Source organism: Macaca nemestrina, chromosome 5 (assembly GCF_043159975.1).
Source record: "Macaca nemestrina isolate mMacNem1 chromosome 5, mMacNem.hap1, whole genome shotgun sequence".
NCBI lineage: Eukaryota > Metazoa > Chordata > Mammalia > Primates > Cercopithecidae > Macaca > Macaca nemestrina.
In genome coordinates this window covers 41,170,428-41,191,032 of record NC_092129.1, presented here as the reverse complement: position 1 = coordinate 41,191,032, position 20,605 = coordinate 41,170,428, and the positions used below count along the sequence as shown (strand labels likewise).

At 39.1% G+C, this 20,605-nt stretch overlaps 1 protein-coding gene and 1 pseudogene across 18 annotated transcripts in view; both read left to right on the top strand.

Annotated features, from left to right (window-relative positions):
• The window catches only part of LOC105465673 (microtubule associated protein 7), a 215,723-nt gene that overhangs the window by 120,651 nt on the left and 74,467 nt on the right, over positions 1-20,605 (top strand). For all 18 annotated transcript variants that reach the window (XM_011714243.3, XM_071096512.1, XM_011714248.3 and 15 more), the window contains one exon: positions 10,648-10,746. In XM_011714243.3, the coding sequence (XP_011712545.2) occupies positions 10,648-10,746 (99 nt within the window). The remainder of the gene's footprint in view (positions 1-10,647; positions 10,747-20,605) is intronic.
• Positions 10,754-20,601, top strand: LOC139363313 (phosphopantothenate--cysteine ligase pseudogene; annotated as a pseudogene).

Sequence of the window (20,605 nt, the reverse complement as noted above, 5' to 3'; positions counted from 1 at the left end):
CTTCACATTCTTTTTAGGATTCCACTGGCTTCTAAGGTGTTTGAATTCCTATGGAACTGATTTCTATTACAAATGTTATTAAAACTTGATGTGGCATGTTTCACTCCTTTTTCCTCCTGATATTGCTCCTCCCACTATTTTCAAATCTAAAGCTGCTCTGCTTTAATATCATGAACCAGGACTGCTTGGCTTTCTGACTTTTGGACGGATTAGACTACGTGGGATTCATAATGGGCCAAATAAAAGAGTTACTGAATAAGAAATAAGACATTTGGAAGGCTAAGATGCGTGGACTTTATTCTGTAGCCAGAAGGATCTCTGTATCAGTTTGGGGACTTTTTTTTTTTTAATTTATGATTACAGAATTTCTTAATGATTTTAACAAATGGGGGATTTTGTTTTCTCTAACCTATTGGGAACATAGAAGTGAAGAGTTGCTGGTACTAGACCAGCAACTTAAAGATGTCAGGGCCTGAGTCTCTGTTCCCTTGGCCTTTCCCTCCTGATAGCCTCGTGGTTTCCAGATAGATGCTCTGCCTTAAGCATCATATCGGCATTCAAAGCAGGAAGAAAAGGAGGGGTGAAGAGCAAACAGGTTCACACACCAGAGTCTGCTGTGCCTTAAGGATCATTCCCACAAACCACACCTAACAACTTCAGTCTTCAATGTTGTGGCCAGATCTGTGTCCAGTGGCCAATCAGGGTTCTGTTAGAAAAGAACCATCAAGGCGGGGCATAGTGGCTCATGCCTGTAATTCCATCACTTTGGGAGTCTGAGGTCAAGGATCACCTGGGGTCAGGAGTTCAAGACCAGCCTGACTGACCAACATGGTGAAACCCCGTCTCTACTAAAAATTCAAAAAGTAGTCAGGCATGGTGGCACGTGCCTGTAGTCCCAGCTACTCAGGAGGCTGAGGTGGGAGAATCGCTTGAACTCAGGAGGCAGAGGCTACAGTAAATCAAGATCACACCACTGCACTCTAGCCTGGGTAACATAGCAAGACTCCGTCTCAAAAAATAAATAAATAAATAAATAAATAAAGCATCAAAGAGTTGATATTTATTGGGTAACCAGCATGGAATGGAATGATATAGCCCCTTCCCTATGCAAACTTGCAGTATGCATTTCCAAGAGAGAAATGTTACATCAAGTATTCCTCATTGTGTTTTGGTTTTGTTTTATTTTACTGTAGAGCACATTTTTTGTTTTGCCTCTCATGGGACTCAGTTTTTAGAAATTTTGGAAGCATACATTCTGAAAATGATACAAGATAGAATGAAATCAAATGCTAAATACCGTGGGACAGATTGCATGGGAGTGCAGTATAAGTCAGAGAAAGAAATGTGATGGTGGTAGGAATAGCTTAAAAAGATTTCACGGGAAAGGGACTTGAGTTGGACTATGATGGATTGAGTTGGACTGGAAATGGATTGAATTCTACATGTTACTACATGGTGTATACACGTCATTATACACTTACGAAAACCAGTAGAAAGTGCATCGCCAAGAGTGGCCCCTCATGTAAACTATGGACCTTGGGTGATGATGGTGTGTTGGTGTCAGCTCATCAATGGTAACCAATGGACCACTCTGGTGTGGGATGTTGATGGTGGGATAGGCATGGGGGCGGGGCTGCAACAGCATATGAAACTCTGTACTTTCTGCTCAATTGTGCTGTAAGCCTAAAACTGCTCTAAGAAAGAAAAAGAGATTAGATGTAAATAGTTGCAAAGATGGTGAGGCTGGTGTTCTAGTGAGGAAAAAAGAACACAGTCACAGATACAGAAATGACTGTAGCATAGGACAGCATGGGGAGAATGAGCTGGCCCATAATTTTAGACAAGCTTTCAGTTAAATATTCAGTGGTTACGTGAAATGAGTTGGAATAAGCGTTCAGAACCTACCATATCATTCCTATTAAATTTTACAAAGTTTACATAAGAAATTTAAAATATTTTAATATTTTCTACAGAGGAGAAATGATTAATTTTTGATATTTGACAGCAGTGTATATGTGTATTTATTTCACTGATTGAACTCAGTTGACTAATACTCATAGGATTAAAATTACATGCAAATTTATTTACAAAACTGATATTTAAAACTGAGTCCCCTGTTTACAACTATTTTTAAGTATTGTACATTTTCTGCTTAGATAACTGTACTTTGTAAGTATGAAAGCTTTTCTATTTTATGGCCAATAGTAATCATTTTGTAAAATACTGGCATTAGCCATTTTAGTTTTTCTTAAAGTAAATCATTATCCTATTAAAGTAAAAACACCCTCTTTTCAGTTCGTTATTTTAATTAAGCAAAGTGTAATAAAGTTGAGTTCTAATTATTTTTCTTTTCCACATTATTTAAATAGTTTCTTCTAATTACACATTGATTTTAATTGAATTGGGTCTAATTTGATAAACTCCGTTTCCAGCTGTTAAAATATAGATGGGTAGCTACAATCTCTGATTTACCATTTCTCCATGTGACTGGAAAACTTTAATATGGTTAGACTTTGCCCTCCTTTTGTGTACTTTGCCCTGTGCTTTGCTTAGTCGTAAACATTATTCATGTTGTGGGGCAGGGATAATGCTTGTAGAGTAGCTAGCATTGTGACTGGTGGTAAGTCACCAGCAGAGATGAAAAGACTTGCCTTTTAATCTGATTTATATTAATGCAAGGGGAAAATACATCATTTTCTATTCTATTTTTAGTGTTGCCATCTGGCTGAAGGAAGGTTTTTGTTTTATTTATTTACTTATTTTTTAGATAAAAGCCTTTTTGGTTGAATTTAAAGTGTGTAATGTTTATTCCTGTCAGCACAATATTTCAGAAAGCATTTGTGATGTGCATTGAGGAGCTGCTTTTAGTGGTAAATGAAAGAGCTTAGTAGGTGATTCCCCCCAGTTCCCACAAGATATATGAACATGTGCTTTTCTGAAATATCCTTTTCCTCGTGTTTAGCTAGGGTGGATAATTCTTTGGCTACATAAGAAACAGATTATCAAAATAAATTTATTAATTGCTTTGGGAAAGGGTTGGGGTTTACAAATTTCCCAAAGTTGAGATGCTTGCCTGATGTTATCAGTAGAGGCTGTAATGTTCACATGCTTTCTTTCCTTCATGCGGTATAAGCAATAACAGCTTGAGTGTCCCTTATCTGAAATGTTTGGAAATGGAAGGGTTTCAGATTTCAGGTTTTCGGATTAGTGATGCTCGACCTGTATTCTGTTGTGTTTGTAGAGTGTCACTCTAATTCCTGAGATTCTCACTGTAGGTGAGACTGGTCGCTCCTTTCTATGAAGCGGGGTCAAAACATCCATTTGATTTTGAGTCTTGCCTAATATAATGTTGAAGTCATCCTAGAATAACATGAGATTTTTTTTCTCTTCTGATGTGAAGTGTTTAGCACACTGCCCAGCACATATGTGACACTGAACAAATGCTTGATGAAGGATGCAAGAGAGGAATGGATGTGTGCCTTCTGGAACACTGTGGCAAAAGTCCAGAAAGAAAAAGTATTAAAAAAGTATTAATGATAAGATGATTAGTAAAAAGAAAAAGAATACATTGTCTTATTTTTTGATGACTGCTAAGATTGTAGAGAAAGGGTGACAAAAAGAGTTGTCAGATCAAGGTCACATCTACTTCACATCAGAAGAGAAAATATATCTCATGTTATTCTGGAGATTGTAAGGCTGAAGGGCATGGCCCCTGCCCTCAGGTTGTTCTGGTCAAGCGGAAAATTACCATAGATCTGTACCTGGCCAGATATCAACGACTGAATGCCGATGTTCCATTTATTTGGAGACTGTTTAAGCTCAGAATATGATGACTATGACTAGACATCAGCTCCTTGGAGGAAAATGGCCCAGTCCTATCCCTTAGGAATATTTTGGTAACCTATTTTGATAGAATTTTCTTTTGCTGTTTTATATATGATATTAATATCTTCCCTATCACATGTTTGGTTTTTTTTATTTCAGAGAAAGTTGATTGCATCACTATTTGTTTATTTTTTATTTTTATTTTTTGAGACGGAGTCTCTCTCTGTCACCCAGGGTGTAGTGCAGTGGCGCGATCTCAGATCACTGCAATCTCCACTTCCCAGGTTCAAGCGATTCTCCTGCCTCAGCCTCCCTAGTAGCTGGGATTAATTACAGGCGTGCACCACCATGTCTGGCTAATTGTTGTGTATTTAGTAGAGACGAGGTTTCACCATATTGGCCAGGCTGGTCTCGAACTCCTGACCTCAGGTGAGCTGCCCACCTCAGCCTCCCAAAGTGCTGGGATTATAGGTGTGAGCCACTACACCCAGCCTATGTCAGTATTTTTTATCATCTCATGTATAGACCTTGACAGTTCAATCCAACTGCCTCAACTTCTCTTGGGAAGTGTCAATATAAATTATTAACAAAGACCTACATGTCTCTGTTCCATTCTTCATGTCTTAGTGTCAGTTACAGAAATAAGGAGAGATACCTGTGGTAGATTCTGTCCCCATGCGTCATATAACTATACACCCTGTCAGACTGTATTTATAAAGTCAGTGTCTTTTGTTGGGTTTGTACTCTCTTTATTGAACAAATGTATTTCCTTTTGGTTTAATACCATTTTCTATCATGGTCATACATCTTAAGGTTTTTTTCCCTTATGAAGAGATGGAGAACTCAGAAAGTGACTTTCAGTCACTGTCATTGCTGAATGAGCTACTCCAAACTGTAAAGCCTCCACACTCTTACCATGCTCTAATGAAGTCTACCATAGCCACCAAATCTTAACTTTGTGTTCTGTATAGATATGTGAAATGCAAGAAAAAGATCTTAATTGAATTGTTTCTGTCAGCAGAATAGGGAGAGTGCTGTGTATAACTCAAATATGTATCATTATCAGACGGTCCTATTTAGTTGCATATGTTTTGGCAACAAGAATTGAGCAATAGAGTGAATAAATGGTTCATTGTTGTTATTTCTGTTTCAAAATGTCAGATTAAATGTGGTTAGATGTTGCACCATACCATGAAATGGGTTTATTGTGTATAGAAGAGCAAATGAGACTCTGCACTATTTTTGACATTTACAGTTACTTAAATTGCCATGACACAATACCTGTAGGCATGCCCCATGAAGCAGCTGCTTCCCCATTAAGTGATGGTCTACAAAAGATTAATAGCACCAATCAGTTTCCCATATTTTATCTTCTTCACCTCCCTGCAAAATGACCTTCAAAAATATGCCCCACCTATTTCCCAACAGGCCCATTTCCTTATCTGGCCTGCCGGCCACTCGTCCTCCCAGGAGTTTGTGGCTGGATTTCCATTTCTGGTGGAGGGTCCCTATATGGTGCTACATGAGCTGTCCTTGGCTTCTTCTAGGGTGACCACACTGACTCTACTCTTCCCCTACTTCTTGTTTCTTCAAGGACAGCCCTAAGTTTCACCATATTCATTCATGTCACTTTTTACCATGTAATGGTCAAATAGTTATCTCTTGGTATGTGATATGGGTAAGTGGAAGAACCTGACTAGTTACTAAACTATATAGAAGGCAGAGTTCTTAGGATGTCTGTTTTTAGTCTGATTTCCTTTTATTGTTTTCTTTAAGATGAGATCCTTTTTAAATTCATTTCCAGCAGACTTGTTAGACTTCACTGTTCATTTACACAGAATCCACTGAAGCTAAAGTAGTTCACAGCTGGAAGTTCCATGTGGTATATACTTCAGTGACTTTCCATTGCCTTCACGAAAAAGTCCACACTCTCAGAATTCAAAGAGACATTGACCTTAGCCTGTTTCTCTTGTCATATCTTCGACTGCCTCCCTTCCTAAACCCGCTGTTCTGACTAGACAGTACCCATTATCTCTCCTGTCCCTTTGCCTTGGTAGTTTTGCTCATGCTCCACCCTGGTAAGGGAATTTCTTCACATTACTCTTCACTTATCTGGATGCTTTCTGGTCTGCAAGCTCTTTGCCCAGGGACTACTGTCCCTTGTGGCTCCTTCTCCCACTCCGAATTCTTGTAACACTATCTATATCATTTGTTTGGTTATTAAACCTCTGTGGGTTTATGGATTTTTTAGAAAATTGAATCGATCCATTGTTGCAATTTCATGTATGTGCCCACTGTCTCTCCTCCAAAGGATGGTAAGCATCTTGAAAGCAGATGCCATGTCATATGACCTTTGTATTCTCACTGTGTAGCACAGTGTCTGGTCTATGGGGGTATTTTTAAATGTTGAAAAAATTACTTAATTAATTAAAATGACTTAACATTTCTGAGCCTGGTGGTTCTGTTGATAGTGACAAAGAGACTGACATTAGGGGATTGGCTTTTTTGTGAGGACGTTCAAGTGATAGCAGAAATACATGAGCAGATATTCCCTAGACGTTGACGACGGGAACTTTGTTGAGAGCACATATTTATAAATGCATACTCGACAGTGATTGATGTACAGATAGTATTTCAGGACATAATGGGACATGATTTTTGAAGAAAGGAGATAGTGTTGGAGGAATTGGAAGTTCCAGAATACAGTGTAACCTAGAAACATAGGACAAGAAAAGGAAAAAGAAGTGGTAGAAGGAGATAATTACGCACCTAATATTTCTTCCAGCATCGAGCTCAAGATGTCCCATAGAGTAGTGTACTGTTTGAATAAATACAAATAGGAAGAAAACTGAGGTAGTGTGGGAAATGAAATCCAGGTTTGTCTGATGCTAACTCCCATGAACTTTGATCATTGCTACCCAACTTCACTTGTAATTGTGAGGAATTTAACCTAAGGAGAAATTCTCTATTATGTGGAATAATCAGGAAAGTCATTAGGAGTGATGCTGTTGCTTTATTTCCTTCTTGTTCTAATGCAAATTTTATAAATCACATTGAATAAAACACTTCATACCTATGATTAGAGTTTTACAAACAAACCTGGAAATGAAATCCAGGTTTGCCTGATGCTAACTCCCTTGAGCTTTGACCACTGCTACCCAACTTCACTTATAATTATGAGGATTTTAAACTGAGGAGAAATTCTCTATTACATGGAATAATCAGGAAAGTCATTAGGAGTGATGCTGTTGCTTTATTTCCTTCTTGTTCTAATGCAAATTTTATAAATCACATTGGATAAAGCACTTCATACCTATGATTCGAGTGTTACAATACTCCTGGCAGGTATATTCAAATAAATAAATTTAAAGAATAAATATATATAAATATATACAAAATAATAAGAACAGCGATCTCAGGCCTGATATGGTAACTCTTTTCTATACAGATTTATTTAAACTATTAGATTGAAACATTAAAAGTTGTTAAATTTTAACCATTTTTCACTACATAAAAGGCTATTTCATGTGGTTCAACCTCTAGTTCTGTGTTCTAGGTCACTCCCCCAAAGCTGTGTCCCCACAAGTATATGTCCGCAGAGGGGCTGTATGCCCACAAAGTCCAATTAAAGACTGTAGCAGAAGAGCATGTATGCAGTAGTTCCTCCTTATCCATGATTTTGTTTTTTGAGGTTTCAGTTACGGTCAGTTGTAGTCCAAAAATATTAAATGGAAAATTTCAGAAAAAAAAATTCATAAATTTTATGCTCTTCTGAGTAGTGTGATGAAATCTCGTGCCCTTCCGCTCTGTCCAGCCTGAGATGTGAATCATTCCTTTGTCCAGTGGATGCACACTGTAGTTGCTGCCCACCTGTAAATCACATAGGAACTGTCTCTGTAGATCCAAAAAACATAGCGTATATAGGGTTCAGTACTACCCACAAATTCAGGCATCCACGGGGGGTCTTGGGAACCTAGTAGTCCCCCATGGATAAGGGACTATACAGAGCTGGAAACTGAGTTTAAGCTTTTGCTGTATCACAGCCCACATTGCAGATTTTATTAAAAAGAGTGACTGAAATACATTATCCTTGTGGATGTCAAGTCCCCATATTATTCAGTGAGATTTAAACAGGATGGTGCAAAGGTTATAGTCAGAAGTGTCTCAGAGCAAGTGTTTTGACTAAATTGACAGGTCATTTGTTGGACCAATTATTTTCAGCAGTTGAGAGAAGACTGTATTGGACCATACAGCCAGAAGTAGAAACAAAGCCGTGAGAACACCAAGGCCTTTATGGGAAGATGTTGGAATGAATCAGTGAGTGGTAGATGATGTGGATTGCACAGTACACATTGCAGCACTTACTGGAGCTACAGAATTTTCACCAGATGAAGGCTCCAAATGTCTGATGCCTCTATATTTTGTTGCGGAGTATGTCGGAAAGAGAGTCCCAGACCACCAGGGTGCTTGTCTGTATCCTTCCTCTTGTCTTTACCTCAACACTCACATGTGACACTAATGGAATACAGCTTTCAAGCTAGCAGGATGGTCAATAAAGATTACATAAGGCTAGCAAAGACTTACTGAGCATCATAGTATATGGCTTAATTTTCTTTCTTTTTTTTTAAATGAAAGAAGAGAGATTCAAATAAATAATACTGGAAAGTCACCTGAATCATTTTAATTTTTTTTCATGAGAACCTTTATAAGGGTATATACAATCCTATCTTCTCGTTAATGAGGATTTTCAGGTTTTTAAATTTTGGAAATCAGAAAATGAATAAATTCCTCTTGTCATTGTGTTCTTAAGTAGTGAAATCCCCTGCACTTTGTTTAAAAAACAAAAAACTCCCTGTTTTATTTTCCCAATGTTATTGAGGGTTTTTTTTTTAAGGCTCAGATTTACTTAATATAATGAAAGGCATCAAATCTTAGAAAACTGTCATCTCCCCCAAACCCTGAAACAGAAAGACTAATTACCTCTTCCCAAACCAGGCCATACTCTAAAAATTATATCAATAAGTTCACCCTACCTAAGAACCCCAGGAGGTATGACTGTGGCTGAGCTGAAAACTTCTGGAGCCAGCTGCTGACCCAGACTTTTCTGCCACATTAGTCACTTGCCCCCAGGACCCCGTCACCAAGTTCACATGGGTTTGCTTTCTCTCAAATCCCTGAGGAACCAGAAGCCCAGTTTCCTGAAGAGAGCTAAAAATACTTTCTACCATTTGTCGTGCCTTGCTGTGGGCCAGGCAATGATCTACCTTTCTGTACATTATCTCATTTAATTTTTACAGCTCTGAAAGTAGATGTTTTTCCCCTTTACAGATGGGGAAATTAAGACTTAGAGATGTTAAGCAACATGCTGAGGATTCATCTGGTAAATGGCAGAACCAGGTTTGCTGACTCCAAAACACACTCAAACCTGCATGGGTGCTATGAGAATGGAATGCCCAGGACTCCACAGAAAAGCATAGAAGCTGGGAGAAAGGGCCTTGAATACTTGTTAAACACCTCCTATGTGCCAAGGCTTTTGGTAGATTTTTAACACATATCTTCTCAGATAATCCTTTCAAACAGTTCTGTGAGTTAGGCAGTATTATTACCCCATGTGACCTACTTAGAGAGGCCAAATAACTTCCTGGCCACTCAACTGGTTATGTACCAAGTCTCATATTTGAACCCAGGTCTCTCTGTGTCTTTTGCTGTTATAGTGTTCACCAAAGAAGTTTTTGAAGAAATACAGACTCTTAAACCATAGCAGAAGAAAAAGAGTGATATGAAAGCAGAGAGATGGCCTGAAAACTTTAGAAATACATCCAACCTAACGAGTTAGGAATTAGCAATATGTAATCTTAGACCAAACAGCCTGACAATTTTCAGAAATTATTTTTAGTTTTCAAAATTTAGCCTATTGTTACTAATCCAAAAGGCTTACTGGAAAATAAAATAACATAAAATAAAATTAACCTATCAATTTCATATGAGCATTGAAAAATTTTAAGATGGATTTTACATTTGTCTCGTGGTCAGTATGACTCAGAAGGTCTTCTGAGGTGGAAATGAATTCCCGACATCCAGACGATAATGAAGTGGGCAGATAGACCTCTGATGTTCACCTAGAGTGGATCCAATAAAAGTTAGATATAGATAAATTAGAGTTCAAGTAACCAGAACTCCTGTTCAATTGAATTTTTTTTAATTTGAATTTCAGCATAATAAAGCAAACTACAGCCTCCCTCGAGCACCCCACCCCCAAAAGCGTTTATCGGGCTGATTCAGAAAAGTGACTTGTACTGAACATATGTTGAAGTCTTTTCAATCTCCATGGTCTGCTGTTACATAATATTCAGTTAGGGTTGATGTTTGTTGTCAGGACCTGGGGCTACTGCAGAGACTCAGTAACCCCAAAGAAAGATTAAATGATGTTGAATATACCAAAGCAGAAAGAAATTAATACATGTGAAATATATTCTAAGCCAATGGTGCTTTGTAAGAACTCAGATCCAAGACTTTAGACTGCGGTCGTCCTTCCACATGGTTGCTTTATGTGTAAACTGGTACAGCTGTGGGAAAGGCCCTTCATGGCCCCTTGAACATGCCACTTCTATAAGATTGGTCACTCAAGCCGAGGTTGTTGATTTTTTATATATCCTTCCTACTCCTTGAGGGCACGGGTTGTAACTACTTCATCTTTTCATTTCGTTAATCTAGCCTAAGAACCTGGTACATAGGTTAACAGTAAATGTCGAATACGTAAATGTTTCTGAAGAAATTTTAAGAAACTAAATGTATCTTTTCTCTTTTGTCTCATTTCTGTAGCACCCGACAGCTATAAAGTGCAAGATAAGAAAAATGCCTCCAACCGCCCTGCCTCTGCAATTTCAGGACAAAATAACAACCACTCAGGAAATAAACCAGGTATGATGCATTGCATTAATTGTGGGAAAATAAAGATTATCTTTTATGCCCTAAAGGCATGCTGACGATTATAAAGGTTTAATTTGTTTAAATTCTAGTTTTCAGAAAACTAGAATTTAGGAGAGTTTAGTTTCAGTCCTGCCACCAAACACACACTCCTACTGGCTTATATGATATTAAGTCAGAGAACCTCTCAAAGCCAAGCCTTGGTTTTCTCTCTTTAAAATGTAGATTCAAACACACGTCTTGCTTACTTCTCAGAGTCATTTTGACAATCAATGAGATGATGTATGTGGATGCACTCATTTAATGTCAAGCAGTTTAAAGGGGTAATAATTTTACTATTCTGTTTCAAATGATAGGACACAATTTTTTATACCTGTGTGTCCAACAGGCATAATCGCGTTATCTCTTTTGTGACTTTTTCAAAAACTATTTCAAGAAATCTTTACACATAGCAAAGCTTGTATAGAATTATGGCTTTGTTTGCTATTCCTTGCAATGATTGTATGCCTACACAGTAATTTCATGTAATAGCCTCTGATTCATAGTCTCTTTCATTCAGTGATACAAATAATCTAACAGTCTATAAATATAATACAAACAATTGAACCGACATTGCGGTTGCTTCCAGATATCCAGTAACCATTGCGTGACCTGTGGAAGGAATGAATGTATGGTATGATAATAAGAGACAATCAAAGGAAAGGAAAGCAAACCAAATACCCCAGGAGGTTCTTGGAAACCTATTTCATGCTGCATCCAGTACTGAAGTCACTCAAGCACAGTGAATCAGTGAGAATAAAGATGGAAATAACTGAGTCTAACCTTATAGAGAATATTCTACTGTGTTTAGTTTTGTGAATTTTTTTTTTTTCATGTGGAAAAGGACTTGAACACAACGGACAAATCTGCTTTGTCATTTAGAGGAAAGACAATAAAAGTATTGTTGAAAATATTGCTTAAGCTGCCATTAGTGGAAAATGATGTGCAGCCTCAGAGGAGTTTTAATTACCAAACAGAGATTTCCTTAGTCAGCCTGCCTTTTCATTGAGTCATTTATCCATCCATCTAGCCACTCACCTTCCAGCTACCATCTAATGTTTACTGAGTTCTTCTATGCCAAAGAAGCATGAGAGATGTACTGCATGAGCAAACAACATGAACCCTGTCCCCATGTAGCATATTCTAGTGGACCTTTATTTTCGTATTCAAGTGTGTCTCCATGCAGGTAGAAGTTCTTTAGCATGAAAAGCACATTTATTGGGCCGATGGTGGAAACAGACCTCGTAGCTGAGTTTCCCTGGCCTCCGGTGCTGTGCTGAGGTTATGGCCCGCTTCGTGACTGGGCTGGGTGCACAGGGCCAGCGGGTGGTGTTGGTCACGTCAGGTGGCACCAAGGTCCCACTGGAGGTGTGACCGGCCCTTCTGCGATGTTTTACCTGGTGTAGTCGTGTCAGATTTCTATGTTCCTGTCTCTGAAATGCCTGAGCACAACATCCAGTCATCTGGGGGCCCACTGCAGAGAACAGTGAAGATGGTGCCAAAAATACTTTCCCCTTTGATTGAAGATTGTGCTCCCAAAGCATTTATAATTTCTTTTAGGTTGGAGACTGACTCCTCCATTGTAATTAATCGAGCTCAGAAGGCTTTGGAAGTTTATCAGCATCAAGTGGTGGTGGCTAATATCCTTGAGTCATGACAGTCCTTTGTGGTTATTGTAGCCAGACACTCAGAAACCAAGTTATAGCTATCAGAGGAAGAAATAGAAAAATACATAGAGATAGAAGAGAAGATAGTGGATAATCTTCAGTCTTGACATACAGCTTTAATATGTGACAAAAACTGAAGTAAAAAGCCCTTACATTATCAAAAATTGTCCAGGGCTCTTACAGTTGGTGAAAACTATAATAAAGCCTTTGCTTTCATATGGACAGAGAAAATGAAGGAAAGGGAAGAGGCAGTGGTGCACAGGCAAATATGCTTTGGTATTTGTCTTTTAATAACACGTGATACACTCACCTGAATGTCTTCTTGATTTTGAAATTGAACACTAGAACTGTTTCTCACCTTTAAATAGTAGAGCTTATTGGGAAATATATATTACTTTAGATATACATTGGGGCCTGAATATCAGCCTTCTTTATACTGTAAAAAGAGGATTATGGATGCATGAATGGTCATGCTTTGGAAGTCAAATATTTGTTGAGTGCCTACTGTGTGTCAGGCCCTGTGCTGAGCCACGAGGGTTAAAAAGATGAATAAATGTGTTTTAAAAAAATAAAAGAAAATCACATTTGTTATACAATGAGAATTTAACATAGCTTAATTGTTGGTGCTATATTTCTCTGGTTCTCCCCATCCACCACTGCTTCTAATTTCTACTTTTTTTTTTTTTTTTTTTTTTACTGTGCAGTTTATACTTTTATATCCTGATAACTCATTTATTCATCTAGTGTTAGCATCATGAAAGTACTAGGAATATATTACTAAAAGACATAATCTCTACCCTCCAGTTGACAGTATGATAGATAAACCAATACATGAATAAGTCATTCTAACACAGAACCACCAGTGTGATGAGAGATTGCACACAGTGTATAGAGATCAGAAGCCAGAAAAACCTCTTCCAGCCTAATTGGCCATCTCCTTATATACAGTCATTTGATTTATATTGCTAAAGTCAAGTTAAATAGGGAGACATTTCACTTCTGATTGTGTCTTTTTGAGCATCCTTGTGTCTGTTTTCTTGTATATACAGATAAGCCAAGCTCTATAAAAGGCTCTTGATTTAGAAGCCACCATGTCATTATTTTCCTGAGTCTCTCCAAAGGATAATATGAGTTATGTGTTGGAGGGCTGGCCTTGAGTAATACCTTTTAATTTTTGTGGAATACAGGTCATGGGAATGTCTGTCTAAAGCATTTTGTTGATTTTCATTTTCTAGAACTTGGGGGAAAAAAAGTTCATTATGTATTTGGGATATTTTGAGTATTATCCTAACCAGGTATGGGCATCCTGACTGAATGATTTCGGAGAATCCTTTTTAACCCAGTAAGTTTTGGCTAAATGTCCTTTCCTCTTTTACCGTCTGATACTTAAACTCGTTAGAAGGCTCCAGAACATCTCTATGATTTAGAAGACATTTCTCCACATTCAAGTTGTGACTTTTATATTTAAAGCACATTATGGCTGGCCAGGCGCCAGTGGCTCACGCCTGTAATCCCAGCAATTTGGGAGGCCAAAGCAGGTAGATCACCTGAGGCCAGGAGTTCGAGACCAGCCTGGCCAACATGGTGAAACCCCATCTCTAATAAAAATACAAAAATCAGCCGGGCATGGTAGTACACACCCATAACCCCAGCCACTCAGGAAGCTGAGGCAGGAGAATCACTTAAAGCCAGGAGGCAGAGGTTGCAGTGAGCCGAGATCCGCCACTGTACTCTAGCCTGGGCAACAGAGCGAGACTCTGTCTCAAAAAACAAACAAACAAAAAAGCACATTACGGAAGTGCCTCGTGGTGTTTTAGAACCATGAGCACACTATGTTCTGCGTTATCCTGGAAGGACCATTGCTCTCAAATGTGAATACTTGAACCCAGACCAAATCAGACAGTTTGTAAAGTCACAGATCTGTCCACATCTACTAATTCCTGAAGAAGTGGGAGGTGGTTCTTCAGAACTCCAGCTGCCTCCAAATGATTAATAGTTTGACTTCCTTAGAAAACTGCGTGTTTTCATGGACCTGAGAAAAGCAGATATCCAAATTCATTAAAAATCCCTCTGAATTCCTATCCCTTTGCTGTCCCCCAACAGAAGTCTTTAAAAGAGCCACTGAAACTTTATTCTGTCTTATTGTCTATAAGTAAATTGCCCTCATAGAGGCATGCATGACTTCGAATCTTCCAGCCCTTCTCTGATGCTACACTGTGCAATTGTAATGACTGTAGCTGCCATGGTGCATGGATGGGCACAGGACTGAATTAGAGATCGGGTTTTATGCCCTCGCTCTGACACATGTCCTTGCTATCTTCATTAGTCATATCTATTTCTCTGAGTTTTTTCATTTGAAGAAGAGGCATAGTAACTCTTCATTGAATAAATAAATGCTTGGCTAATTCATAGTGTTATTGGGAAGAATAAAGTGATAATATGTGAAAGTGCTTCATAAAGTACAAATTGCTAACAGAAATACAGAAGTATTTACTGTAGAAATAGTAGTTGTTACATATGAGTCAAGGCCTAGTGAGTTCTTGTAAACGCCTTGTCAACTTTGAGAGCTCTTTAGTAGCATGACCATACTCTCAGATGTGTGTAAAGCAATCCAGGTTTATGCATATTATCAAACACAGAATTTTAATGGCACTCCCTTTCACCCTTAACAGTGCCCCAGGTTAGATGTCACCCCACACTTGAACCATCATAGGTAGGAGGTTGAATGTGGAGTGCAACTGCGATCTTACTTAAGCCTAAGTTCTATTCCTCTTAAAGCCTTTTTCCTTGTGAGAATTGGTAACTTAATTTTATTCTAACCATATTAGATCCATTGGGAAACAATGTAGAATATACATTATTTTATTTTATTTCAAGACAGGGTCTTACTCTGTCGCCCAGGCTGGAGTGCAGTGGTGTAATTAGGGCTCACTGTTACCTGGATCTCCCAGGCTCAAGCGATCCTGTCACCTCAGCCTCCTGAGTAGCTGGGACCTCAAGCATGTGCCATCACTCCTGGCTAATTTTTTTTTTATTTCTGGTGGAGATGAGGTCTCCCTTTTTCAAATGAGCCTGGGTTGGTCTCAAGCTGCTGGACTCAAGCAATCCTCCTGCCTTGGCCTCCCAAAGTGTTGGGATTACAGGAGTGAGCCACTGTGCCTGACTTATATATAATTTTTTTTCTTTTGAGACGGAGTCTCATCTTGTCACCCAGGCTGGAGTGCAGTGGTGCGATCTCGGCTCACTGCAACCTCCGCCTCCCGACTTCAAGCGATTCTCCTGCCTCAGCCTCCCAAGTAGCTTGGATAACAGGCATTCACCACCGTGCCTGGCTAATTTTTGTATTTTTAGCAGAGACAGGGTTTCGCCATGTTGCCCAGGCTGGTCTTGAACTCCTGACCTCAAGTGATTCGTCTGCCTCAGCCTCCCAAAGTGCTGGGATTGCAGGTGTGAGTCACCGTGCCTGGCTGACCTATACATAATTTTAAAGTATTTTCTATACCTTTTGTTTCAGGGAAAAATAATGTGGGGGTGGAAATGAGAAGGGAGGCAATGAATTATAGGAAATTCACTACTTACTGGAATTATTTAATTGTATGTTTTTGAAAACCTACCTTTAAAGATAAATTTTTATCAGTTTTTAGTTATTAAAACTAAAATTTAAATGTCTAGCATTTAAATAGTTTACTCCGTTATCAGCTACAAGATTGTTCTTAGTTTTTCCCATTGGTGCATCTTAATAGAAGTTTAAAGGCTCTGAGGGTTAGCTAAGGTTGCTCATTGTTCATTCATTCATTCAACAAATACTTATTGAATATCCTTTTCTGCCACATGCAGCCCTAGGCATTGAGAATGCAGCAGGGAAGAAAACAGACAAGTCTCTGTTCCTCCCCAGCCCCATGCACAGCCATCTTTAACCTGCCACAGGTGTTAATGACATTCTAGCACCCAAGAGACTTTCGTATTAATGGGAACAGAAGGATGGAAACAACCTACACTGAATAACTTTTTCACTCTACAATTCAGTATTTCCTAATGCCAGGTTTCCAAACCAACCAAAATCATCTAGTATATCACAGCCACTATGCATCTTGAACTTCAGAAATGTTACATTTCTTTACTTCCTCAAATCTATTTCCAGATAGATAGTAATTATTTCAGCACTAATGTTGATGGACAGCCAGGAACTACTGCAGTCATAAGCATTGGCCTTATTTACAGCGTTTAATTGTATAAAAGTTTGGTTGTTTACATATTATCTTATGAAACAGGATGCAGTTTGTTACATGTTAAGAATATAATTTTCATATGAAACAATAGCATAGAAATCCGGGAAAAACTAGCACTTCTTGCACTGTTTTCAGAATATACATTCAAAAGGCACTTTGCAGGGGGAAGCATTACGTTGCATAATTGGGCATTGCCTCATTACTGCAGGAGCACCAGTTATTACTATGACTTGGGGCTGTCAGGGTTGGTGTGGGTTGCCGGGGGTAGCATTTGTCCCATATGTTATTAAAGCCTTCTTTTCAAAATTTTGTATGAAATTTGGCATGTACTTAAAAGTAAGCTAGACATGTCACATACTTCATATTGAAATATTGTCTAACAGAATTTGTCAGTGGAATTTTAAAAGTAATTAAACTGTCTATTTTACAGACTTTCCATAATGTGCTCATATGACTTTTACAACATTGATTTTCAACTTTTATAATTAAATAAATGTTTTTATGAGGCTGGGTGCGGCGGTTTATGCCTGTAATCCCAGCACTGTGGGAGGCTGAGGCAAGAGGATTGGTTGAAGTCAGGAGTTCAAGACCAGGCTTAGCAACATAGTAAGAGCCCATCTCTACCAAAAAAAAAAAAAAAAAAAAAAATTAATTAGCCGAGGTCGGGCATGCTGGCTCACGCTTGCAATCCCAGCACTTTGGGAGGCTAGTGGATCATCAGAGGTCAGGAGTTTGAGACCAGCCTGACCAACATGGTTAAACCCTATCTCTACTAAAAATACAATAGCTGGGCCTGGTGGCATATGCCTGTAATCTCAGCTACTTGGGAGGCGGAGGCAGGAGAATCGCTTAAACCCAGGAGGCAGAGGTTGCAGTGAGCCGAGATCCCGCCCCCAGCCTGGGCAGCAAGAGCGAGGAAACTCCGTCTCAAAAGTTAGCTGGGCGTGGTGGCACACCTCTGTAGTCCCAGCTACTTGGGAGGCGGAGGCAGAAGAATAGCTTAAACCTGGGAGGCAGAGGTTGCAGTGAGCTGAGATCGTGCCATTGCACTCCAGCCTGGGGAGGAAGAGTGAGGAAACTCCGTCTCAAAAAAAAAAAAAAAAAAAAAAAAATTAGCTGATTGTGGTTGTGCACACCTGTAGTCCCAGCTACTTGGGAGGCTGAGGTAAGAGGATGACTTGAGCCAGGGAGATTGAGGCTGCAGTGAGCCATGATCGTACCACTGCACTCCAGCCTGGGTGACAGAGCAAGATCCTGTTTAAAAAAAAAAAAAAAGTTTTCATGAGTGGGTAAACCTCATATTATTTAAGGAGTATTAAAGTGATAAGTAATTGTTAAAGGTCTTTCTTTTAACTTCATCTTGACTTTTATCCTGAGTTCTTTCTTTAAAATACCATTTTACTATGGCCACCATTTTCTTTCAGAAAAACAAATGACAGCAAAAACTTCCTGTGGATAGCCCTTAATAAATTGCCTGAGAGGGTCTTCATGTCCACCTCCATTTTCTTTTTTCCAAATTAAACCTTCAGGGCCAGGAGCCATATTTTCCCAAATAAAAAATATGTAGAAGTACATAAATGATTAGGAAATCTGAAAAATATCATAGTGGGCTATTGAGGGCATCCATTTAACCAATTTTTAAAAACCATCCACTAGTCTTGTTCCTCATCCACACTGCCTGGTTTATGCAGGCTCCTAAGGGATGTCTTTACTGTTTTTATTTTCTTTAAATGTACAAATTCTGTAAAGTTCAAGAGACATTTGGCAGCCTCGGCAGCATGGCAAAATCCCATCTCTACAAAAAATACAAAAATTAGCCAGGTGTGGTGGTGCACACCTGTGGTCTCAGCTACTCAGGAGACTGAGGTGGGAGGATTCACTTGAACCCAGGAGGTCAAGGCTGCAGTGAGCCATGATTTGTGCCACAGCAGTCCTGCCTGGACTACACGAGACTGTCTCAAAAGGAAAAAACAAAAAAAGACATTTGGGATGCAGACCTTTAAGTTTGTTGCCAAAGCACTACTATTTGTCTCTACTGTAATTTTTTTTTTTTTTTTTTTTCTGAGATGGTGTCTCACTCTGTCTCCCAGACTGGAGCACAGTGACATGTGATTTCAACTCAACACAATGTCTGTCTCCCAGGTTCAAGTGATTTTCCTGCCTCAGCCTCCTGAGTAGCTGGGACTACAGGCATGTGCCACCATGCCCAGCTAATTTTTGTATTTTTTAGTAGAGATGGGGTTTTGCCATGTTGGCCAGGCTGGTCTTGAACTCCTGACCTCAGGTGATCCACCCGCCTCGGCCTCCCAAAGTGCTGGGATTACAGGTGTGAGCCACTGCACTCAGTTTGTCTCTATTATTATAGTAGATTCCCATTTTTAACATGAGATTCTAAAAATGTCAACGTCAATTCTTTTTTCTCTTTTTGGAGATGGAGTCTTGCTCTGTTGCCCAGGCTGGAGTGCAATGGCGCAATCTCGGTTTCCAGTAACTTCCGCCTCCCAAGTTCAAGCCATTCTCATTCTCCTGCCTCAGCCTCCTGAATGGCCGGGACTATAGGTGCACGCTGCCACACCTGGTTAATTTTTTGTATTTTGTAGTAGAGACAGGGTTTCACCATGTTGCCCAGGCTGGTCTTGAACTCCTGAGCTCAGGCAATCCACCCACTCGGCCTCCCAAAGTGCTAGGATTACAGGCGTGAGCCACCGCGCACAGCCTGTCAACATCAATTCTAATGTCAACTTAGTAAAGAGAAAAATAAACCTAATTTTAAGCATGAGTATCATGATGATCATTTTTATTATTTTGTTTTTATATGGCAGCAGAGTGAGCCTGTAAACGTAGCCCTCTGCTGCAGAACCCCTCTTCTCCACCCATGTCTCACTCAGAGTATAATGCAAAGTCCTCACCTTAACCATAAGCCCCGTCACTTACTCATCTCACTCTGTTCCAGTCCCTCAGATCGCCCGGTTGTTTCTGGAACACATTAGGTACTTGCAACCTCAGGGCCTTTGCACTTACTTTCTATAGAACATCATTATCACAGTAAGGCCTTCCTTGGGCTCCATCTGAAAAATTAAACATCCTTTTCCTGACATGTCATAATCCCCTTCATCTCTTTATTGTCTCCTTAACGTTTATCTCAGTCTAATATTCTCTGTATTTTTCTCCTTTTTCATTCTATGTATAGTACTTATTTATCTTCTTTGTCAGATTTTTTCCCAAGTAGAATATAAATCCCACCAAGTCTCAGGTTTTTGTCTCTTTTGGTGACTGCTGTCTTTTCAGTATACAGAACAGTGCCTGGAGCACATAGTAGATGTTCAGTTTTTTACTGGGACATACACACTACACACTCCACTAACAGTCACTATAATAATGCAAAATAGGCTCTATTGGATCCTCATTTTACAGGTAATAAATCAAAGTACACCTCATAGCTTGAGACTTAGAGAGGTAGGTAAGTACCTTGGCTGGCGAGTGACGGGGCAGAAACTGAATGCATGTCTGTTGGACTTGAGCACTTCACCTCTAACTGGCAAACATTTGTTCAATATAAAGCCACTTAAGGATTCTGTTGGTCGTTAAGGAACAGACTTTTTAAAGCGTAAAAATAATAGAAGTTTGGTAGCTTAGGAACACAAAACATCATTTATATTGTTTGATGAAAATAGCCAAAAGGCTATAGTTATGTCGTGATTTACATGATGTTTTCAAATAGAGGAAAAATGCTTGGAAGTCCTTAGAAAACTTGTAATAACTGAGTGGATCATTGTAACTCTAGCCACATGTACTTATTGTTGTAAAGTGTAGCAATATTTTATTCTTCAAATTTACTGAATATTTATCAATGTGTATTTTTTCTTTTTCGTTTTTTTTAATCCACTCTTCATCTCATGTTTTTTTAATCTCGTTTTC